At 37.1% G+C, this 21,884-nt stretch overlaps 1 protein-coding gene across 1 annotated transcript in view; it reads left to right on the top strand.

The window, feature by feature from the left end:
* The first annotated feature begins 17,810 nt into the window (after nt 1-17,810).
* ScsbetaA (Succinyl-coenzyme A synthetase beta subunit, ADP-forming) overlaps nt 17,811-21,884 on the top strand; it is a 36,367-nt gene continuing 32,293 nt past the window's right edge. The window contains exon 1 of the mRNA XM_075379315.1: nt 17,811-17,970. Coding sequence (XP_075235430.1) covers nt 17,905-17,970 — 66 coding nt within the window. The 5' untranslated portion in view covers nt 17,811-17,904. The remainder of the gene's footprint in view (nt 17,971-21,884) is intronic.

Here is a 21,884-nt window from a genome sequence, read left to right as displayed (position 1 = left end):
ATATTGATCGATGAACTTGACCGCTGATAAAATCCATCAGAGAGAGGAATGGAAAGACGGTGTGGCGCCACAAATGGCTCACAAGACGGGAATCATCTCCAACTGGGTCAGGATAGTCTTTTCATTCTTAATGTACAGGAATCCGTAGTGATCTATTTTATCTTCATCACACACCTTTGCCGGTTTTATTTCATTATTTTTCTTTGATGTGTGTACGATACCGACATCATATAATTTTTCTCGAACTTTACAGTATTTTTAATTCAGTCGGAAATTTAACCATGCTAAAGTAGTACTTGCTGTATCACTTGTCTTCACGCTCAATATTCCATCCGGTAACACGTTTAGATAGTATAGCGCAGGTAAAACAGTAATTGTTGTTTTTTATTACACTGATAACAGCATTATATAGTTTGATACCGTTTGTTAAATCAATACATGATGAGCCTCGTATAGGAAGGTATTTGTTAGTGCGGACTAATAGAATGTCTGTACCCAACAACCCGCTTCCTTTGATTAGAAATTCTGTCGCTTCCTTTGTTATTATAGCGAGGACCTTATCTTGAGAGCAATAAATCCGAAATAAAAAAAGTTATTTGAAAAAATTAAATTGAACATGAAATTAGTACACAATAAACTGTAAGTGCCTAACTATAAAAAATAAGCTCTGAAATGCGAACTGTAAAATGTAATTAAAAACAGAAAATTTTAACTGTACTCTAAACATTAAAAAATAAATGTAATCAGTAATTTCTAAACCATGAATGGAAAACTGTTAATTGTAGATCATATATGTGTTATTATTGCCGAATACTAAATCGTACGAAACGTCCGTAAAATAAAATCCACTAAGTTGTTCATTGGACGATTGAATATTTCGTTGATTATGCGCTCGACCATATGACAACAGCAAGTTTCTGTTAAAAAATTATATTTTCAGATTGAATGGACGAGCAGAAAACATTACGTAGCACGCAATCTATAAAGTACTGCCTTATAGTCTTACTTGCTTCATTAAATTTGATATTTTGCACTGTTTTACTCCTTGAACAGCAAAATCACGTTTACTAAGAGTGGGTTTATGAGATCCTGCTGAATGACGCCAAGAACGTTTATCAAAAACAAGTGGACCACTTTATTACTACACACTGGAAATACTCAGTAAGTTATTTTCTCTCACGATTATCATAATTGTTCTTATTCATAAGATATATAAATTATGAAAATTCAATTATTTTGACATTGTTTAAACAAAATAAAGTAAATTTAATACAAAAAAAGTTATGTTTTTTTGATGTTGTGATATATTATACTAAATATATTTATATTTATGCTGTTATTTGAAATGTTTAGTTAAAATAATTGTTATTTTCTTATTAATATTTTTTATAATGTTGTAATCAAAATGGCCACTTTGAATTATAGTAATCATTAATTAAAACTTACTGTAAATATAAAATCTAAGTATTAACGTATTCTCATTAAAATTGTCATTGTTATGTGATATAATAATTATGATATGAAAATATTGTTATCTACATTTTACTTAGATTACATACCTGTATTTTGATGAACGTGTAACGTTTAAATACAAATAGTGTATAACTGTCCTATTGCAAATATTAAATTAAATAAAACTATAAATCAGTAAACGAAAATCGGAAATGAAAAAACTGTATTTGAAAAAAAAATTGAATTTGAAATTTATGAACAGTATAACAAACTAAGAAAATGTAAACAATAACCTCTAAAATGTGAATTGTATATTGTAATTAAAAACAGAAAATTATTTCTGTGTAGAAAACAGTAAATAAAATGTAAATAAGCTCTAATACGTGAACTGCAAATTATAATTAAAAACAGAAAATATTTCCTTTGTAGAAAACAGTAAATAAGGACATATTATTGCCGAATACTAAACTGTACGCAACATCCGTGGAATAAAACCCAAGTAGAGTTCTATGGACTATTAATTTTTTCGTTGATTATGCGCTTGACAATATAATAACTGTCAGTTTCTGTTGAGAAAATAAGTTTTCTGATTAAATGGACAAGCAAAAAACTTTACATAGCACGCAATTCTTGACCTACTGCCCTGTAGTCTTACTTGCGCTACTTAAGTTGATATTATGCACTGTTTGACTTCTAGATCAGCAATTTCTCCGTTACAATTAGTGCATTTATGAGATCCCGCTGAATGATGCCAAGAAAGTTTATCAAAAAAGTGTGGATTAGTTCATCGGTCTAGAGGGTGAAACGGTTATCCTCACACATGGATTTTTTTCCGTAAAGCGTGATAGTGTGAAATCCAGTTTCTCCTACACAAAGAAGAAAAAAGGACTTCCGTAAAATTGGATTACGGCAACTCTATTAATTAACGTTTTGCATTCTCTGGACAATTTGTTAATTTTTCAATCTAATGCATGAGACCCGTTGACATGGACTATACCATTTCGTCGAGTGGCCTGTCGCCAAAAGTTAAAATTTATTGATTAAGTATTTCTTCAACGAATTCTTTTTCTATATACTATAGCTAGAACTCACACATGACCACTATCAATAGTTTTAAGAAATTACATACTGTGAGATCTCAATATCGACGGCATATAATTTCGTCGCTTTTCAGTGACCTTAAAAATTTTAACATGGTAACGGTTTTAAAAAAAAAACTAATATAAACTTTCCTTTTCTCATCTTAAATCCACCAGCAAACCCCGAAAAGGCTTGGTTAATCACGAAAATTTTAATCTTACAGAAGTCTACTACGTTTCTGATTTTTATTGAATGCTTTGTAATCGATCTACTGGTTTTCACACAAAACATTAATTGATTGGTTTTTTAATTATCGTAAATTTCTCTCGTCTTTCGGATCATTTATAGAGATAGTATTTTACTTAGGGGACTATTATATTGTCGACCAATTTCTCGGACGTTCTCATTTTTCGTGAAAACTTACTCTATAATTACACAAAGAAATATGACTCAATAATTGCGGAAGACACGGTAGGTAAGCTATGCCTAAGTTTGAAAATCCTGCCTAGGATTCAAAGTCAGCTGCGTCAGACAAAATATAACGCGGGCCAAAGATTTAGTCACTGCCTGAACAACGATAAAAGTAGTAGAGATATGGCGTAGTAGCGCCAAAATCCAATATGGCGGCAGTCGGCCATGTTGGATTTAAAGATGGCGGGTGTCGGCCATACTAGAATCGAAGATGGCGGATGGTTGCCATCTCGTGACGTCAGTAAGATGGCGGGGTTTGCCATCTTCTGACGTCAGTGTCGCTAGTACGCCAGTGTTACCAAGCTGTTCAGTGTTGCCAATCTGATCTCGAGGATGTTCCTGTTCTTCGTGCCGATTGCACCAGAAGACGTTGCCGCAATGGAGAGAGGTTCTCGTCGTAGATTGTGCACGATCATGATATTAATTTTCGTGTAAGTACAAATTCTTATTTTTACCATATTCTGATTGAAATTGTCGTCTTAAAGTTAGTTTTGTGATATAATATTTTTTTTAATGAAAATAATGGTACCTGAATTTTGCTTATATTACTAACTGTATTGTGAAAAATTTTAATTTTTTTGTAAAAACTAAGTATGAATATTTATTGTCATGCAATATTCAAAGGCTATAAATTACCCCTGTACTATTGAAAAATAGAAAAATAAATAAAAAAATTAATTCGAAATCAAAAATTGAAATTAAAAAACTGTACCTATAAAAATTTTAATTAAAATTAATAATTAATATACTGTAAATTACAAAGTTCGAATCTGAAAATATAGCTCCAAGATAGCAACTGTAAATTGTAATTAAAATTCAAAATATGGTTTGTGCTGTAGGTAGTAAAAAATTATATGTAACGAGTTATTTGTAAAACAGAAAAAGAAAAATTGTAAATTGTAGATTATATATTTATTATTATTGCAGAATTATAAATAGTACGCAACGGCCGTGGATGAAACCCCATTATGTTGTTCGATGTGCTATTCTTTTTTCATTGATTATGCTCTTGACAATATAACAAAATTCAGTTTAATTACAGGACATATATTTTTTGTATAAATGGAAGCCTTGACATTGGCAAATTTTAACATACGATCCAACCGGCTTAATAAATATGAAAAATGATGGTTGTCTTCAACAGCATTTCTATTTGCGACGAGGAAAAATATCGTACGCTGACATCAGGCTAATTGATAAGAACAATTGGAACTAGTTGAGGATCGCTTACCAAATGTTAAATATAATTCTTAAGCAATACAACAAGCGTAAAAATATAAAATTACGACTTACTTGGTCACTGTACTCATCAGACACTTGAATATATGTTTTTACAAGAAACTACTTTTGAGAATAATGCAAGGTATGTTATTATCACCATCATCGACACACCTAGATCAAGAATGATTTCAATTTATAATTAAAAATTTATATAGCGCCGCAGAGATCCACTACTCTGCCTCGTATTAACACAATTATTATTACCTCCATTCCTATGGTAGTAAAATTGTGTTAACTAAAACGAAAAGTAGTAAAAATGACGATAAATGTGACGATATCGCAAAGACAATAAGCGATGAATTAAAAAGCAAACACGATATAACCTTATTTATGCGACTGAATAGCAACATTAAAATGTGAAGTTAAATGCGACGCCACGATTGACCTAACATCGGAGGATAGCTTGGCACCACTGTTGGGGCTTGAAAAAGTGAGTCTAGCAGCGAATATATGGCACATGTCATCAAAACCGGTTACCATTAACAACGTGAACGCCGTACGTGTCGAATACAATCTTATACGAGAAGTGGATCACTGCAACGGCCATCGGGGCGAATCGGTTATTTTCTCACACAGATATCCTTTTTTCGTAAAACGTGATATTGTGAAACCCAGTCTCTCGTGCCTAAAGCAGCAAAATGAAGTCGTCTAAAACGGGATTACGGCAATTCTATTAATTAAATTTGTTCATTTTATGGACACTTTGGTTGTCAATCTAATGCACGAGAACCGATGGCAATGACTACACAAGTTAATTGACTGGTCCGTCGACGACACGTGAAAATTCATTGATTAAGTATTTCTTCAACGATTTCTTTCTCAGTATATTACAGGTAGAACTTGCACACGACCATTATTAATATTTTTATAAAATTACATGCTGTGAGATCTCAATATCCGTGACATCCAATTTCGTCGCTTTTCAGTGACCTTAAAAATTGTATTAGGCTGATCATTTTTACAAAATTTTATCATTACTTTACCTTGTCTCATCTTCAATCCATCATTAAACCCCGGAATGCCTTCGTTAATCACGAAAATAATAAACTTTTTTAAGTATCCTACTTTCTTTCTTTTTTACAAAATTCTCTCTAATCGATCCACTGTTATTCACTTGTAACATAGTTTTAATGGTTTTGTTATTTCCGTAAACACTTCATTCGTCCCCGGATCTTTTGCGAAGATAAAATTTCACTTAAGCGACTATAATAATATTGACTAAATTTCACGGACGTTCTGATTTTTCTTTATAAACTATTCTACAATTTTACAAGTAAGTATGATTCAAGAATCGGGAGGAGACACGGTTAGCAGTGTCCAAATGTGTTGATCCTGCCTGGAATTCCCATTAAACCGCGTCTGACAATCATAAACTGGGCCAAAAATTTAGGTACCGCCTGAACAATGTTAATGACATCCCACTGTTCAAACATAGTACTAAGATCTCAGTTACAATTACCTATTGTACAATGGCGTCTAATTTCCGAAGTGACTTAGGCAATCAGGGAAATCAGGTCATCCGCAAGGTGTAACTCATCATCCACACTGCTTCACAAACGGGAAGAAGGATGGTCTCACTTCAACCGCATTCCTCCCTGCGACGAGGAAACTTGATCACGGTCATGGCCTTCACCAACGCTGAAAACAGTGAAATCGAATAGAACAAATGGAACTGGTTTAGGCTCTGTTATCAAGTACTAAATGGAGTTCTTCAGCAATAAAACTGATTTACATAAGTAAAATAACGACGTACGGTTTTCACTGCTCACCTCAAACACTTTCATATGCGTTTTTGCATGGATCTTGGTTTAAATTTATTCCAAGGCTTTGTTATCATCTCCTCCAACATAGCTACAGTGTAACAGCCAGTTTCAACGTAAAATCCACAGAGGCGCTGGCGTCTATTTCCAGCGCCTCTACCCGTTACATTTATTAATACCTCCATTCCGATGGTTATAATATTTTTACTGGTAAAGTTTGTGGTGATGCTCGTCGTCTCCGGTCTGTTCAAACCTGTGTTAAAACCTTTGATCTCTTTTCTCGAACAGAGATTTGATTGTATTTATTTAGTCTTTTTCGGTGCTATTTTTGAGCTGGTGGTCGAGTGTGTACCTTCCCAAGTTTCAAAGCCTTGCTGCCTGAGAACTGTTACAACGGTTTTACGCCCTTATTGTAATGACTATTCATACTCTTTTCACCGGGATTGAGAGGATTTGGCGCACGATTTGTTCGAGCATTCTCCTTACCGCGGCGAAAAGAGTGGCAACGACTCCTGGTCGCAAGTCCCTGTTACAAGCAAAGGGGCCTCTGCCTTTAGTCCTGCTCACGCTCTTTTAGAGCGGGGGCCGTATTCTATAACTGTATGTTGATCTCTATTTTCACACATTTGATCCAGAAGCGGCGAAGAGGTGCAAAGAGTGACAGGTGAATACAGGTCTCCAGCTACCAGTGGCTCGCTCCTGGTAGTTGTCGCACTTATCGGGTTGTGCCTAATATCTAAATAGAAGGAATACAGAGAGCATTTTGTTTGTTTACTGTTAGGTCAGTGCATATCTCCGACCATGACAGATGTCAATAAGTTAGTTAGGAAGCCTAGCCAGAGGAAGGGGCCGGAGCTTTTTCTTTCGACCTCCTCGAACACTGTTTCTGATAACGATAGTTCAGAAGTATATACAGAAGTGACCCACGCGGGAGGGGTTGAAACAACTTCTTAAGTGTTTTTGCAAGCTGAAAGCTGGCCTAGCAGTTCTGCTCCGTTGGCCCGTGATGTTTTGGCTGAACTCGGTGGCTTGTCTTACTATTTACCAAATGCACTAGTGCAGCTACGAAGAGGAGATTATTGCCTCGGATCATATTCTTCAGAGCGACTTTGACAGCTCTCGTCGAGGGTTTCGAAAATCTTGCCTCAAGGCCTATTGAAATAACTGTAGCTCAGAAACGGTCCCCGGCCTCGATGCAAAAGCGTAGGTAAGCTGAGTTGGTCAGGAGCAGACGTGAAACCAGCCAGTCACCTGAGGTTGCGTTTTTTAATAGGGTGGAGGGCTCAACTGTGTCCAGCAGTCAGCTGAACAAAAAGTCTTCCAGGTTGCCCTTCGGGGTGACCGGAAAGTCGTAAAATCAGTAAGGCCTTCAATTGGAGGACCTAATGCTATGAAAGTACCTAGTCCTCGCTCTGCGGTAATCTGCATTTACGGCCGCACGCCGATCGGGATCATCCTCTCGTTGCGTAGCCCTTCTTAGTCGGTTCACAGACTGCTTTAAGATTCCGAGAAAAACAACCAGATATACGTTCCCGGCCAGTGCCACTAGGAATGGCGGCTTCAGCCGCTGCCAACCCCGCAGAAGTGAAATATTTTGCCAGGGTATCTAATGGCAAGCCGTCAAGGTCTCGAGAAAAAATCTCCAGACTGGACTCCAACAGAGGAGAATTTCGGTCATTCCACCTTCCTATGCAGGAAGCGCCTCCAGTGAACGGGAAAGTGTCCCTCATGGCCATTGCACAGCTCATCCACTATTTCGAATAATATCAACCGATGATCGCTAGAATCGTCATCGACCACAGACCAGTGAAGGACCCTGCCAGGGATGTCCCTACCAATGGTGATGTCAATATTTTTTACAGAAAAGGCCCTTCGTCCGTTAACCGTACCGACGTAAGTGGCCAACTGGTCTTCAACATTAAAGACCTCCAAATTGTGCTGCGCGATGAAACTGTCAACTAGGCTACCACCATGGTCAGTGATCCCACTGTGCCAGAAAAACGACTTTGCATTACCATCGGCACCAATAAGGATTGGACCATTGCCCACAATACGAATGATCCTATCCCATCTCGCTAGGTGTTCCTCAGTGTGTCCCTGTATTGGAAATATGAACTAACAATTGTAAGGTTCTGTCCGCGAATGGCAAGTCTGGACACTATCAAGCGACTTCCTGCACAGAATAGCAGACATACAGGTATGCCCTACTCAAAATGTTTTTCAGCTGTGAAAGCCTTGCAGATCACCCCTTATTACATATGAGTGCTGCAAAAGGACAATATCGAGGCTCCGTCTCTCTACAATCTCACCTAACTCTTCCTGGACTACGTAAGCACCCTGTGCAATTATTTGACCGAACCTAACCATCTAAGGAATTAAAGTACAGCGCAACAGCCCTTACGTAACAGCCACACTCCTTAATAAAAAACTGGTGCTCATGATTCATGTGCAACCTTTTACAGTAAGCACTGGCCGAAGTCTCCACCTATGCGAACAATCGTTACGTTTGTGGCCCTCTTCGCCACAATGGCCACACACCAAGGCAAACTTACAAAATTTAGCCCAGTAACATATCTGCAGCACTTGAAACATCTTTGGACATCCACGTAGTCTTCTAGTCGGCAAGGTACATCTATAATATGTAGCAAAAAGGTGTGTTTTATGGAATCTGTAGTCATTCATCCCAATTGGGGGTTGAATTACCGTACCATGCGTATCCTATACAATGGTGTCAGTGAGGCTATTATGTTATATGCTGCACCTATCTGGAGTCACCACTAGGCTTTAGGTGTATTGCTTCAGGCCCAGCGACTCCTCTTGCTGGCTGTTATAGACGGTCTGCTTCCACGGGATGGATTTATATATTCTCGTGGAGAACGGCGCTCTCCGCAGTCGTAGTCGGTTCCGATTTGTTGCGTATCTTCTGGATACCTCGTTTGTCTGATGAGCAATTCACTCGTGCGGATCACTAGAGGTACGCTCGATGCTTTACTAGTGTGTGGGATACTTCCAGCTTGGATGGAGTATCGATGACTTGCTGGTGAAGTTGAGGAGGATTGTGGACAGTCTCCGAGATACCAGAGTGCTGATTGCTCTGGATGCTAACGCCAAGGCTTCCGCCTGGGGATCACCACTCATTTACCCCAGAGGGGCTCGTCTCGAACAGTTCGTAGAAGCCGTAAACCTCTACGTGGTCATGAGGCAGAACGCCGACTTATCTTCCGTATTGGAGCAACGTTACATCGACATCACGGCTGGTCACGAACAGTTCGTAGAAGCCAGAAACCTATAATTGGTCTATGAGGCAGAACGCCGTCTTTCCTTCCGTACTGGGGCAACGTTACATCGACGTCACCTTGGTGACGGGCGTTTTCTTCAGGAGTTCCAGTAATTGGACTGTCTGGCCCGAGGCCAGTGTGAGTGATCATAGGCTTTTGAAATGGCTTACAGAGGCGATCTCAGAGCTCCAGACCAGGTCGCTATAACCTAAGCATCCTGGATCAGGAAGGCTGCGGCGTGAATCCGCAGCTGCATTAAATGGATTGGAGTGGCGCATCGAGCGTAGCGAGCAGGTGAAATTGGTGGCTGAGTAGTTTGGTCAAGCCATACAGTCCTACGGCGGCCTAGGCCAATAGACGAAGTCTGGTGATCTTTGATCACCAAACTCCGTCTGGAGCCCTCTTGATCCCCACTTCTGTGGGAACGTCTGTTATCCGCAGGGGTAAACTAGGGAAAAAGTGGTGTTCCGTTGACCTTAGTCTGCTGCGCGCAAGAGTTAGATCTGCTAAGAAACGGTACCAGCGTTACGATAGCATCCTTGATGCGCACGCGGAATTTCTCCAAATCTACCAGCGTGTTCGTGGTAATATGTACATACCATCAAGGAAGCCAAGCTCAAATGCTGGAAGAACTCCATTCGCGGGATGCAAGGAAACCAATGGCAGCCCGCAAAATCATGTTACTGGCCAAAGCTATTGCATGTCTTATCCAATGCTTGATGCGGATAGAGTAGACGAGACTACACTTTAATACCTGTGGCGACTTACCAAGCATTCTTGGATACTCTGTTTCAGACGCTCCAGAGGGTGAATCAGAAGTCAGCGTTAGGGCGGGTGTGACACCCTTCCCGATGCTTTGGTCACATCTCTCCGCTGCAGAGCGCAGTCGGAGATGTGTGGTCACATCTCCGAGATGTGTGCTCTCCCGAGGCACAGGGCAGCCTATTGCCCTGCCAAGTCTGCGCCGTCTGTACCTTTGTAAAAGGCAACGATGCTGGACACTGGGTCGGGAGTATGCAGTAAAGGACGTATGACATTGGACGTATGATATTGCAAAAGCTGTGAAAAATACAGCTTATGGCGGCGCCTGAATTGGGGGAAGTCTTTGAGGACGGGCTCCACCATGTTGAACGCTTGCGCCTTGGGCAGTTAGATCTGCATCATTCCCGGGCGGCCACCAATGAAGCCATGAGACCTCTTGAAGAGTACAACCTAGAAGTCCTCTTGGTCCAGTAGCCGTACACGGTCGGGAATAGGGTGGTCGGCTTCCACGGGGTAGGTGTTATTCATTCTCGTGGGGGCCGCTCTCCGCGATCGTAGTTGGCTCATTCATTGGGTGTCTTCTGGATACTCCATTGGTCCGATGAGCAATTCACGGTTGTGCGAATCACGATTGATACGCTCGATGTCGAACTAGTGTTGGGATACTTCCAGCTTGGATGGAGTATCGATGGCTTGCTGCCGAAGTTGGGCAGGACGGTCTGGATGGTTTGGGCAACAGAGTAGTGGTTGCTCTGGACGCTAACGCTAAGTCTCCCGCCTGGGGTTACCACTCACTGATTCCAGAGGAGCTAGTATCGAACAGTTCGTTGAAGCCAGGAACCTCTACTTGATTAACATCGCAAAACAACCACCAGCTTTTTCTTTCTAACGGGTGGAAAGTTACATCGACGTCGCATTGGTGACGGGCGACCTGTTTAGAAGTACAAGTAGTTGGCCTGATTTCCTTCCTAGTAGTAGTTGGCAGCATTTACTTCCTTGTGTTGGAGTTCTGTCCTCTATGAGTTGGAACGCCGCAATGTTCCCATAGCCCTACAGGCCGTAAATACGTGACTACTTGACTAACTGCACGGTTCTGTTTAATGATGCGCACCTACTAACGAAAAAATTCCTGATAAGGGGAAGCCCGCAGGGTTCCGTTCTCGGTCGCTTGCTGTGGAATCTGGTCTTTGACGGATTTCTGGAATTGGCATTCTCAGAAGGGGTCACGGGCCAGGCTTTCGCCGATGACTGCCACCTTTTAGTTCGTAGTAACTCATGACGGCAACTAGAAGATCGAGCGGAGGTGGCTTTGTCAACCGCAGAGGGCTGGATGGACTTGAAAAATTTAAAGATTTCTGTGCCCAAGACGAAGTATATGCTTTTCACGGGTTCAGACAAATTATCGTATAGTTGGAATCCCCACATTAAGCATAAAGGCTCTTTAAACAGCCGAGTGAGAGTTCTAAGTTACCTAGTTGTTTTGTTTGTTGAGAACTTGCTATTTAGCAACCACATTAAGCAAGTGGCGGCGAAGCCTTCTCAGTGATGCACAAACTTGGGAGAATTGTTCGAAAAGACTACGGGGGTCAGGCCGTCAAATGTACATGGTGTACAGAGGTGTCTTTGAAAGCATGGCCTTTTACGCGGCGCCCGTTTGGGCACATAGATTGGTTATGAGCATTTCTTCAAAACTTAAGGAGTGCTCAGAGCAGAGCCTTAATTGAATGAACTGATGCTTTTAAAACAACCTTCTACGAGGCTACCACCGTATTGGGAAACGCTCTCCCAATCGATTTAATGGTGAAAGTTCGGGCAGCCATGTGGAGATTACGAAAAGGTTCGGAGGCTGAGATATTTGGGATGCGGTTTCGAGCCGGTCCTGTACCGAAGAACGGTGATCGCAATGCACTGGTTCTAAATTTTGAATAGTTGCCCATTGCCCATCTCCCGCCTGCAGAGGCTCGCGATGGATGCATAGCATCTGGAATGGCACATCACGGCTAAGGGAAGATATTTGTATAAATTTATACAGGACCTGGGAGGATGGTATGCCTCAAGTTCGTTTTTAACGGCAACGAGAGCACGCGTTCTCTCTAACAATGTAAATTTAAACCAATATTTGTTTCGGTTCCACCTGACAGCTGATGAGCTCTGCATCTAGGGGGAGGTCCAGTGGATCGAACACCTGATGTATTACTGCCCTTCTTCTTGGGAGATCAAGAGACCGAGCCACCCTGGAACTTAGAAGTCAAGGGGACAATTTGCCACTCACAAGCAGCGAGAGCCGCATTGTCGGACCGAGTTCCTTGATGCGGTTGCTTTGTTCAGTTGATATCAGTAGTTTACCTAAGGGAAAAGACTCCTACCGCACTGCTGTGGGAAGCAAACCTATAATATACATGGCTGACCACCAGCCAGTTAAGAACCCAAATGCTTTAATATGGTGGATAGGTACTTGCTGGCATATAGCGACCTAGGCGTGGCAGTGAATTGCTATCTAAACATAAAAAAATTTAATTTATGGATGTCATATATAATTTCAGTAGTTGAAGGGGTGCGCTTACCCATTTTAGCAAATATATGACAAATAAGCAGTTGGGACAAAGTCGTGGTGTATGGCATCGCGCTTAGCCCGCTCAAGTTGTTAGGTTAGCTTTAGGAGCTATTTAGGATACTGGTCGCTAAACTGTTTGAGGCTCAGTTGCCATTTGTGGCACTGACATTCGGTCTTATGCTTTAAGGCGACTGAATGGGATGGTGGTGAGAGAAGGGCCAAGCAAACCAATTCCCTGATTGCGGGCTGTGGATCCCGTTGAGAGTTATCAAGTGATTTCTCAAATGGCACTGCAGACTGACCAATTTGATCTGGATATTTTTCACCATCTTTGGCTTGTCCTAACAGAGCCGCTTGACAGAACGTTCTCGAGGTGTGTTAGCTGGGGGGGCTGTTTTCAGACTAGTTGGAAGATAGCTTTGGTGAGGGTGATCTTAAAGCCTGGAAGGGATCTGAGTAAGGTTGGTAGTTACCGACCCACATCCTTTTGCTGGTTCTCAGTATGTTGTTGGAAAAGCTGGTTGTGGAACTACTCCGGGAAAGCATCGATATGAACAATTTTCTAATTCGAGGTCAATATGGCTTCATTAAAGAGGCTGGCACTGAGGACTGCATCCTAAATGCTATTACAGAGGTGGAGAGCTCTGAATGAAAATATGTTTTGGCAATTTTCATTGACATAGAGACAGCATTTTTTTCTTTGTATTGGAGTTTTGTCCTCTATAGTTGGTACGCCGCAATGTTCCTGAAGCCCTATAGGCCTTTGTGTGTGATTATTTGTGTAACTGCATGGCTCTATTTAAGGATGTGTGCCTAGTTGTTGGTAAAGTCTGTGATATGGGGAAGCCCGCAGGGTTCTGTTCTTGGTCCTCTACTGTGAAACCTGAGTTTTGGGAATGGCATTCCAAACTAAAACTACTTCCAAAAGACCTTCCTCGACAAATTAAAAAAAGATCATTGATATCCATCTGCTTAGTGACAGTAAGTTGAGAAAAAATATATAATTCAAAAAGTCGCTTGATACCCTTAAATTTTAACAAGTTGTTTTTAATAAGTTGAAGTTTATTTAAGAATAGTGATTTTAAACTTAATAATTTTAAAAATATGATCCACAAATAATTCAAAACCCATGTCATGCGAAGTACAAATAAAAATAATTACTCAACACTACAAAATACCAACACAAACAAACATATTATCAGCCCACTCATTGAATATTTATACAAAATAAATAAAAGAAATATCTTCTTTTTTTTCTAATCATCATTCCATGTAAAAACAGATGGTGCATGTGCTCACATTTTTATTTTAGTTGCTATTGGCACAGAGCAGACCAATGATGGTGCGCTGCGCAGCTGTGCACAGTTTATACTTCTTGATATGAACAATTTATCTAAATTATATTTAAGTTTTGGGGATAAAAAAGGAAAACAATGATGTTAAAATCATAACTCAATAAACAGCTAAAAATGTTCTGGATATTGAAGTTTTCATTGTAAAAGTTTTTGTTTTTTGTTGTTAGTATGCTAAATTCATGTACGTTATTTAGTTACATTTAACAAAATCATGAGTATTTAAACATAAAGCATGTAACACTTTCGCAGCAGGCTGTGGGTCCACCTTTTTCCTAATTTCTAATAAAAAAGCATAGTGTGTTGGTTTGTTTGTTAAATGTGCTCATATTTTTATTTTCTGATACCATGGCAACAGAAATATAATTAAATAAAAATACTAATTTTTGTTTCTTTAATAAATATGTGTAAAATACTTAATATTCTCATAAAGATGTGGATACGAACATGTTAATGGTCCATGGGCTCTGCCCCTTGGCTAGACGGTTGGGCAAGTGAAGTAAGCCGTGGCCAACTATTTTATATCAAAATACATAAAACAACCAAGGAAGTAGCTCATAAATTAAAAAATTTATTTACTGCAGCCTTCAAAACAACAGCAAATATACAGAACACAATCACCAAACAAGAATGATGTCCCCATAATACAGAGTATATACTAAACTACGCTGGTCTAACATTTGCAAGTTAACATTTGCTAACCAGGTTGTCATATTTGTGACTACAAATACACATGAGACTGCACACACACACACACACACACACACACACCCACACACACACACACACACACACACACACACACACACACACCACACACACACACACACACACACACACACACACACACACACACACACACACACACACACACACACACACACTTGCTATATAATAATAAATGAGTAAACAGGATTTAAAACATCTTTTTTATAATTTATGCAAGTTTATATTATTACTTTAAATTCGCCTACTCAATTAACGATTCAATTAACATTAATCACGAGTTAGTTTTAACACCCCTAACTTATTGTTAATATACATAAACAAAGATTCAGAAAATCTATAAATGTTGAACTGTAGTTTGCCAGTCTTGACCTGAGATATTGCTTGGTGTAACTCTAGATGCCTCTGACATTGTGTTGTGAGTATTCTTCTTTACTGTCTTAGGTAACCTTCCAGATGTTTTATTAGCCATTCTCACATTGTACAGCTTCTTGGTTACAATATTTCTGTAGTTGATACAACTGCATGTTTCGCTGTAACACTTGCAGAGCATCAACAAGACTATGCCACTTCCCTTGTCTGACCAAAATCCCCAACAAGATCACCATTGAAAACTGTATTGCTCAGTCCAAGATAATTACGTCCCAGACATTCATTCTGGCTAGGTAAGTGTTTTGCCATGATTTATAGTCAACATAACTCTCCTGCCAAATTACTTTTACTCTTTCCACCCCAAACAGTTGTTGGCAGGAAAAAATCTTCTGATTCAGGTTACTTGTTCAAATCTTTTTCCAAAAGATTCAGCCAAATATAGCTGGTCAGAATGATGGGTTTAAAAAGTAATTGGAATTTATGTTTTAATAGTTTTAATAGAACCTTAGAATCTGTTTAGTTGGCAACTTAGGTATTTATTACCATTATCACAGTTAATTGTTAGGCTGTCTGATTCTGATTAAAAAAAAATTGAAAATGAAATGTTTTAATAGACATACATCCTAGTCACAATTATTGTCATTCTGATGTAGAGTGGTATGACACATAGTACACACAGACCCACATTAATGTTATCAAGGAATTAATTATTTACATAGTCTGATTTTTTTATTTACAAAACTTGTTGGGCATATTCTTACACTTATAAAGAAATTTTGAAAGAGCTTATCACCATTGATCAAACGGTATATATTAGAAACAACAGTATTGTCTGTCTTTCAGAAATAAGGTAAATGGCTGGTAGGAAATATGTTTTGATGTTTCATTGTATATTAAATACCTCGCATTAAACAAGTGACACTATATAAGCCTCAACCATAAAGATGTATAGTTTGTATAGCCATCTAATAAATAATTGGGTGATTAAATTTTTTATTATTATTAAAATTTTCCTGTCTGTAAAAATTATTTGAATCTGAATACCCAATAATTTTTTGAAGTAGGATATGTGGTCATATGAAGTTTTTAAAATATTGATATCAGATGTTATTAAAAAGACTCTTTTTACATAGCTATTATCTATTAAATAATAATTGATATTAAATTATTGTGGTCAATTCACTGCATTTAGTAATGGCATTTACAGCACATTAACTCTGACACTTACGCCCAGCCATCAGATCAGCCTATGAACATTGAAAACTGGATCATAATATTTGGTTTTCCGTATTCACTTATTCCACAATTTTAAATTGCCTTTCACAAGTGGGACAGCTTTTAAAATGTAAATTTCCACCTACAGATAATTGTATATTATATGTTATAATATATATTATCACATAGCCTGTAATGAAGAATATAAATAAAAAAAAAAAAACAACTCAAGGAATGTTAGCCATTATGTTAGATACAAGTTGGGTGTGATTGAAACTCTCCCATGGAAGATGGTTACTTTTCTGCTAGGGTACAGAAGATAAGACTACTGAAAATAAAGCCTGTCATTGGAGTGACATTCAGGAAGCTGAATTCTCTCTTCCCTATTCTCTGAATCCTCTATATGTGATTTAATTGCTGAGTGAAACAACAATAAATTCATCACATGCTTACTGTAAAATGCTTATTCATGACAACATAATCTATTGTTAAATGGCATTGCTTGGTTTCGGGTATTGCTCTATACTAAGATGTAAGTACTTGCACATTGTTTTAAACATCTGGCTAAAAATATTCAAGCACCAGTCAAATTTTCTGGTTATTAAACAATTGTTTAATAAAAGCTAAACTTTATTATGTTCTAAATGATTTTACACTACTTCAAACTTGCATACAAATCCCATTAAAATTAAAATATTTAGTACTACAAGAAACATTTCTTTACTATGAACTGACTTTACTGAATGTCATTATTCTCATACAAAGTATCTGTAATAGATTTCTCTGGTGCTCTAGTTGCATCATAATCATTATAATGACTGGGAGAGGTAGTATAAATCAACAAAATAGCAACCTCTAGGAAAACAGCATGTTTTGTGGCTACTTCTAGTTGGTAGTTGGATAGCATTGATTTTATGATATGAATCATTAAATTTTCATACTGTAGAACAGTTATGTATAATCTTCTTTAGCATAATTAAAGCTTATAATGTAAAAAAAATTACACTTAAATATTTTTCATTAAAACTAGTAAGTTTTTGGTCTGAGAAATATTGTTATAAAGAAACTAATTTTCAAATGCTCAAAATTGTTTCAGAAATATAAATAAATATAACAGTGCATACATCCATACTGAAAAACAGTAATCATTTTCAGAAGTAATTTCGGAATAATAATCATTAATTAGTAGTTTATAAAGATCACAGATTTACAAAATTATTATTTCCTAATAACTACTTATGGTTGGCGGTAACCATTTTTATTTCATCGATAAATATAAGTAGTTTTTTGGCTTTATGTATTTATTTTCTGCACAAATTTCAACAACCAGAGACCTATTTTTTGCAATACAATAGCTAATTTATTTGTCACAAATATTTTTTTTTGTTTTAGTTACTACGTGGGTCAGTATAAAAAACAGATGGAAAGATTGGTTGTTGTTTTCTCTAATTAGGCTGAGATTATGTGTAATAAAGTTATTAAACTGATTACTATTTTTTAATGATGAACCAATACAGAATAATTTTGGAAAACTTTGGTGACTAATAAAGTAAATAAATAATTGACTTAATCTTGCAAAGATCCGAAGGTCATTTACTACAATGGCGAGTATGTTGTCGAGAGGTATCCCGGTGGTTGAGGCCTTTGCCAAAAGAAATTGTGTAAAGGTAATTTTTATCAGTTGTTATTTTGTTTTTTAATTTATTTCTTAATAGTCTTTATATCTTATCACAATTATTTTGCTGTAAGTTCTGGTTCACTGCTAATTTTGTTCTCTTGATATCAGCTTTCCATTTACACATTTACGGACAGAATTTGACCCTTGGTCTAATTAAGAAGTTAGCAAATATAATTATTATATATATATTTTTTGTATGCTGTGGTATTCGTTTCGCATATGCATGTTGAATTACGTTTTTAGTGATATTTAATGTGTTATTCTGATTTTGATTTTTTTTTTTAATAAATGAAATGACTTTGTTTATAGGTTACAAAATTTTGTTACTCTTTGCAGGATTTTTTAATCTTTATTGATTGACATTTGTTAGGTTTTATTTTGTTACATTTGTTTTTTTATTAGTATTATAACAAAATTGTTTTTAGAGACAGCAGGTATTTTAAAATTAATACAAAATTAAATTTTACAATTTTTGAGTAGTCTGCAATTGATAGCTGTTTTCCATGGTTTCTTTCTCTGTACATCTAAGGTAAAAAATTTTAAGAATAATATGGTTTTTCTCTCATCGGAAATCCATTTTTTAGCATTCTATAAAACTTGTCTTCTACAGCTGTAGCCATGCGCTTTGTCTGAGGTAAATTATAAAAATGTAATTCTAACCTTCCATTGGAAGATTTGTTTATCCAAGTTTATAATTTTCTTGTAATGCTTGTTTTAGATTCATCTTGTTCTATGTTGGACTTTTTATAGTACTGATAACAGCATTTAATAGTCTTTTATGTTACTGAAAGCCTAGCCTAATTTTGTTTCAGTGTTTGTATTTTGAAATACGTATTTCATATTATTTTACTGCAATTTTAATTTTACTCCTCCAGTATTATAAAAAATATCTCCAGTCTTTTAGTAACATTTGCAGTCAATTTTAATGATAAGTGCTGCTGTTGCCCTTTATTGAATCATACATTATTGTTGGTGATTTTTTGAGTTTAGAAGACACATTTATACTATGATCAGAATATATTTCAGAGTTGAATTGTGATACGGTAGTTAAATGGAATGCTACAAACAAAGAAGCAGTAATTCTTAAAAGCACTCCATAACAAAGTTAGATTTACAAACTACCTCAACTGATGACAAACTCAAACTCTCCACTTTGATGTATTAGATGTACAAAAAAGGAGCATATTGTAAAACACTAAAAACGTTGCAAATTATACACACAAAATTATATGAGGTCTAGTGGTGAACTCGTCATCGCAAATCAGCTGATTTCAGAGTAAAGAGTTCAAAGGTTCAAATCCTAGTAAAGGTTTTATATAAATATATATTTATTTATTTATTATGCAGTCTGACAAAAGTTTTTTGTCTATATTCACCCACAATATTTGTGATCAGCTTAATAAAATATGTAAAGTGCAAAGAAGACAAGAAACCCCCTTGGAGCACTTATTTAACAGCTAATCCATATCTCAGGCTTTAAGGCTTAAGCTATATCTAAAGACTTAAGATTCTATCTAATAAAACATAAGTAAATAATTCTAATTATTTACTTATTTAGAGCTGTTAATTTTGCAACATGATAATGCTCAGCCACACAAATTATGTGCATCCACCGAGGCTGTGGTATGAAATTGATTTTTAAAGCTATTACACACACTTCATACCAATCAGATTTGGTGCCCTGTGATTTTCACTTCTTTCTACAATTAAAAGAATGATGTTAAGAGTATTCATTTAATCACAGATGATTAACTGAAGGATGCAACGAGATCCTGAATCGAGGAAAGACTGCCAGCATTCTTCATTGTTGGAATGAGTAAACTAGTTCTTTGTTCTGAGAAATGATGACTTCATGGAAAAATAAATGCAAGTTTTTGTAGCAAATACTTTTATGTCAAATTTGTTTCATTTGATTATCTTTTTTCATTTGTAAGTTTGAGTGACTGCATTATATTTCAACCACTCCTCATATGTTATTTTAAGCTTTGTGACATTCTGATTAAAGAAGTTAGGAATAGACTTTATTAAAATATAACAAAATTACTTTAGAAATTGTTGCTACAATATAGTTGGCATGAAGTGATCATTCTTTGTCATCTATACTCAGGCATACTTTGTTGAATTCGCTTTTACCCAGTGAGTGTCGAGTGCACTTAGTATACTAAGTTGAACATGGATAGTCTGATTGTATTGTATTGCCTTATTGTTTCATTCAAACTTATTATACACATTGTTGTGTATTGTGTTCTCTAATCATTACTTGTAAAGCCACACCTGAATGCATTGATGGGTAACCAATGAGCCTCTTACTCAGTAACATACAGCAGTGATTCCCAAACTGTGCGCCGTGTTCTCTTCACAGGGGGTGCTGCAAAATATTGTAAAAGCTTTACAATTAAATGAACCAAGACATTTATAATTGTGAATTTAATGTTAATAAGTAAAAAAAAAAAGTTAAATAATGAAGATAGAATAGTTTTATTTATTTTTATCTCTTATGAGTAGTCATATTTTTACTTAAGGTAGGGCGCCAGGGAAAAAATTTAATTGAAAAAGGGTGCCGCAACTTGGAAAAATTTGGGAACCACTGACATACAGAATTGAATTGATTATAAAAGTATTATTTCCTGCAGGTTTATTTCTATTATCTACAGATAATCTTGTATTTATATTTTTTCTTATGTCCAGAACTTATAACTTAGCTCAGATTTTTGTAATTTTGCACTGGCTAACAAGTCAGTCTAGTACAACTATTTTATTTAGATTAAAAGATAAGTTAATTAATGATTGTTATAATTATAAAATAATTTTCATTTTCATCATTTGGAGGGTAAATTTTGTTTTAAATTGCTTGGAAAGTTTAGTATCATATTGTTGTAATGTATTTATTCTGTTTTGTGCTTGTATTTATTTGATAAAGTAAAAAAAGTTGTATTTAAAAAGCAGTATGGATACTATTATGTTTATAGTTAAAAAAAGGTTAAAAAATTTATAACTGTATAAATATATTTTATTCAGGTTTATATAAAACATGTAATATATATATATACATACACATATACATAGAGTGATTCAAAGAAACGGGCAATTTTGAAAGTTGTGTTGGTAGCCGTGGGCGATTGGCACCACTTGATAAGTGGCACCAGCCTCTGTAACCTAACCTGCCATTTAGTTGTCATGGATCCTTGGAGTGGTGTGCAACGTGCATTTGCTATCAAAGCGTTTTACAAAACCAATGACAGTGTGGAGGGAGCGCGTAGAGAATTTCGCCTTCATTTTAATCTGGGACGGCACGACCGTGTTCCATCAGTACATGCAATTAAAATTTGGATAGGAACTGAAACCCAACGATCCAGTTGTGCGAGCACAATTCTGTAATGTAATGCTTCAGAAGATAAATGATAACGAAGAGTTTGTTCACGAACTGTGGATGTCTAGACAAAGCGCATTTCCACCTCAGTGGATTTGTTAACAAGCAAAATTTCAGATACTGGGCACAAGAAAATCCTATGCAGATACACCAGCGTCCGTTGCACAGCCAGAAAGTGACAGTGTGGTGTGCTATGTCATCTTACGGTGTTATAGGGCCTTATTTTTTTGAGGATGACAACGGTCTTGTGATTACAGTGATGTCGGCTCGTTACGTAGCCATGCTTGAAACCTTTGTTGTGGAACAACAAAAGAGATTTCCACCAATTCTTAACACAGCCTGGTTTCAACAAGACGGAGCAACGTCACATACTGCACGAATATCGATGGCAGCTGTATGCCGATTGTTTGGACAATGTGTCATTTCACGAAATTGTAACATTAGATGGCCTCCCAGATCGCCTGATCTCTCAGCTTGCGATTACTTTTTGTGGGGTCACCTTAAAAGCAAAGTGTTCCACAGTAGACCTGCTG

This window comes from Lycorma delicatula, chromosome 12 (genome assembly GCF_047948215.1).
Source record: "Lycorma delicatula isolate Av1 chromosome 12, ASM4794821v1, whole genome shotgun sequence".
NCBI classification, from domain to species: Eukaryota; Metazoa; Arthropoda; class Insecta; order Hemiptera; family Fulgoridae; genus Lycorma; species Lycorma delicatula.
This window is presented reverse-complemented; position numbering and strand designations above follow the sequence as displayed.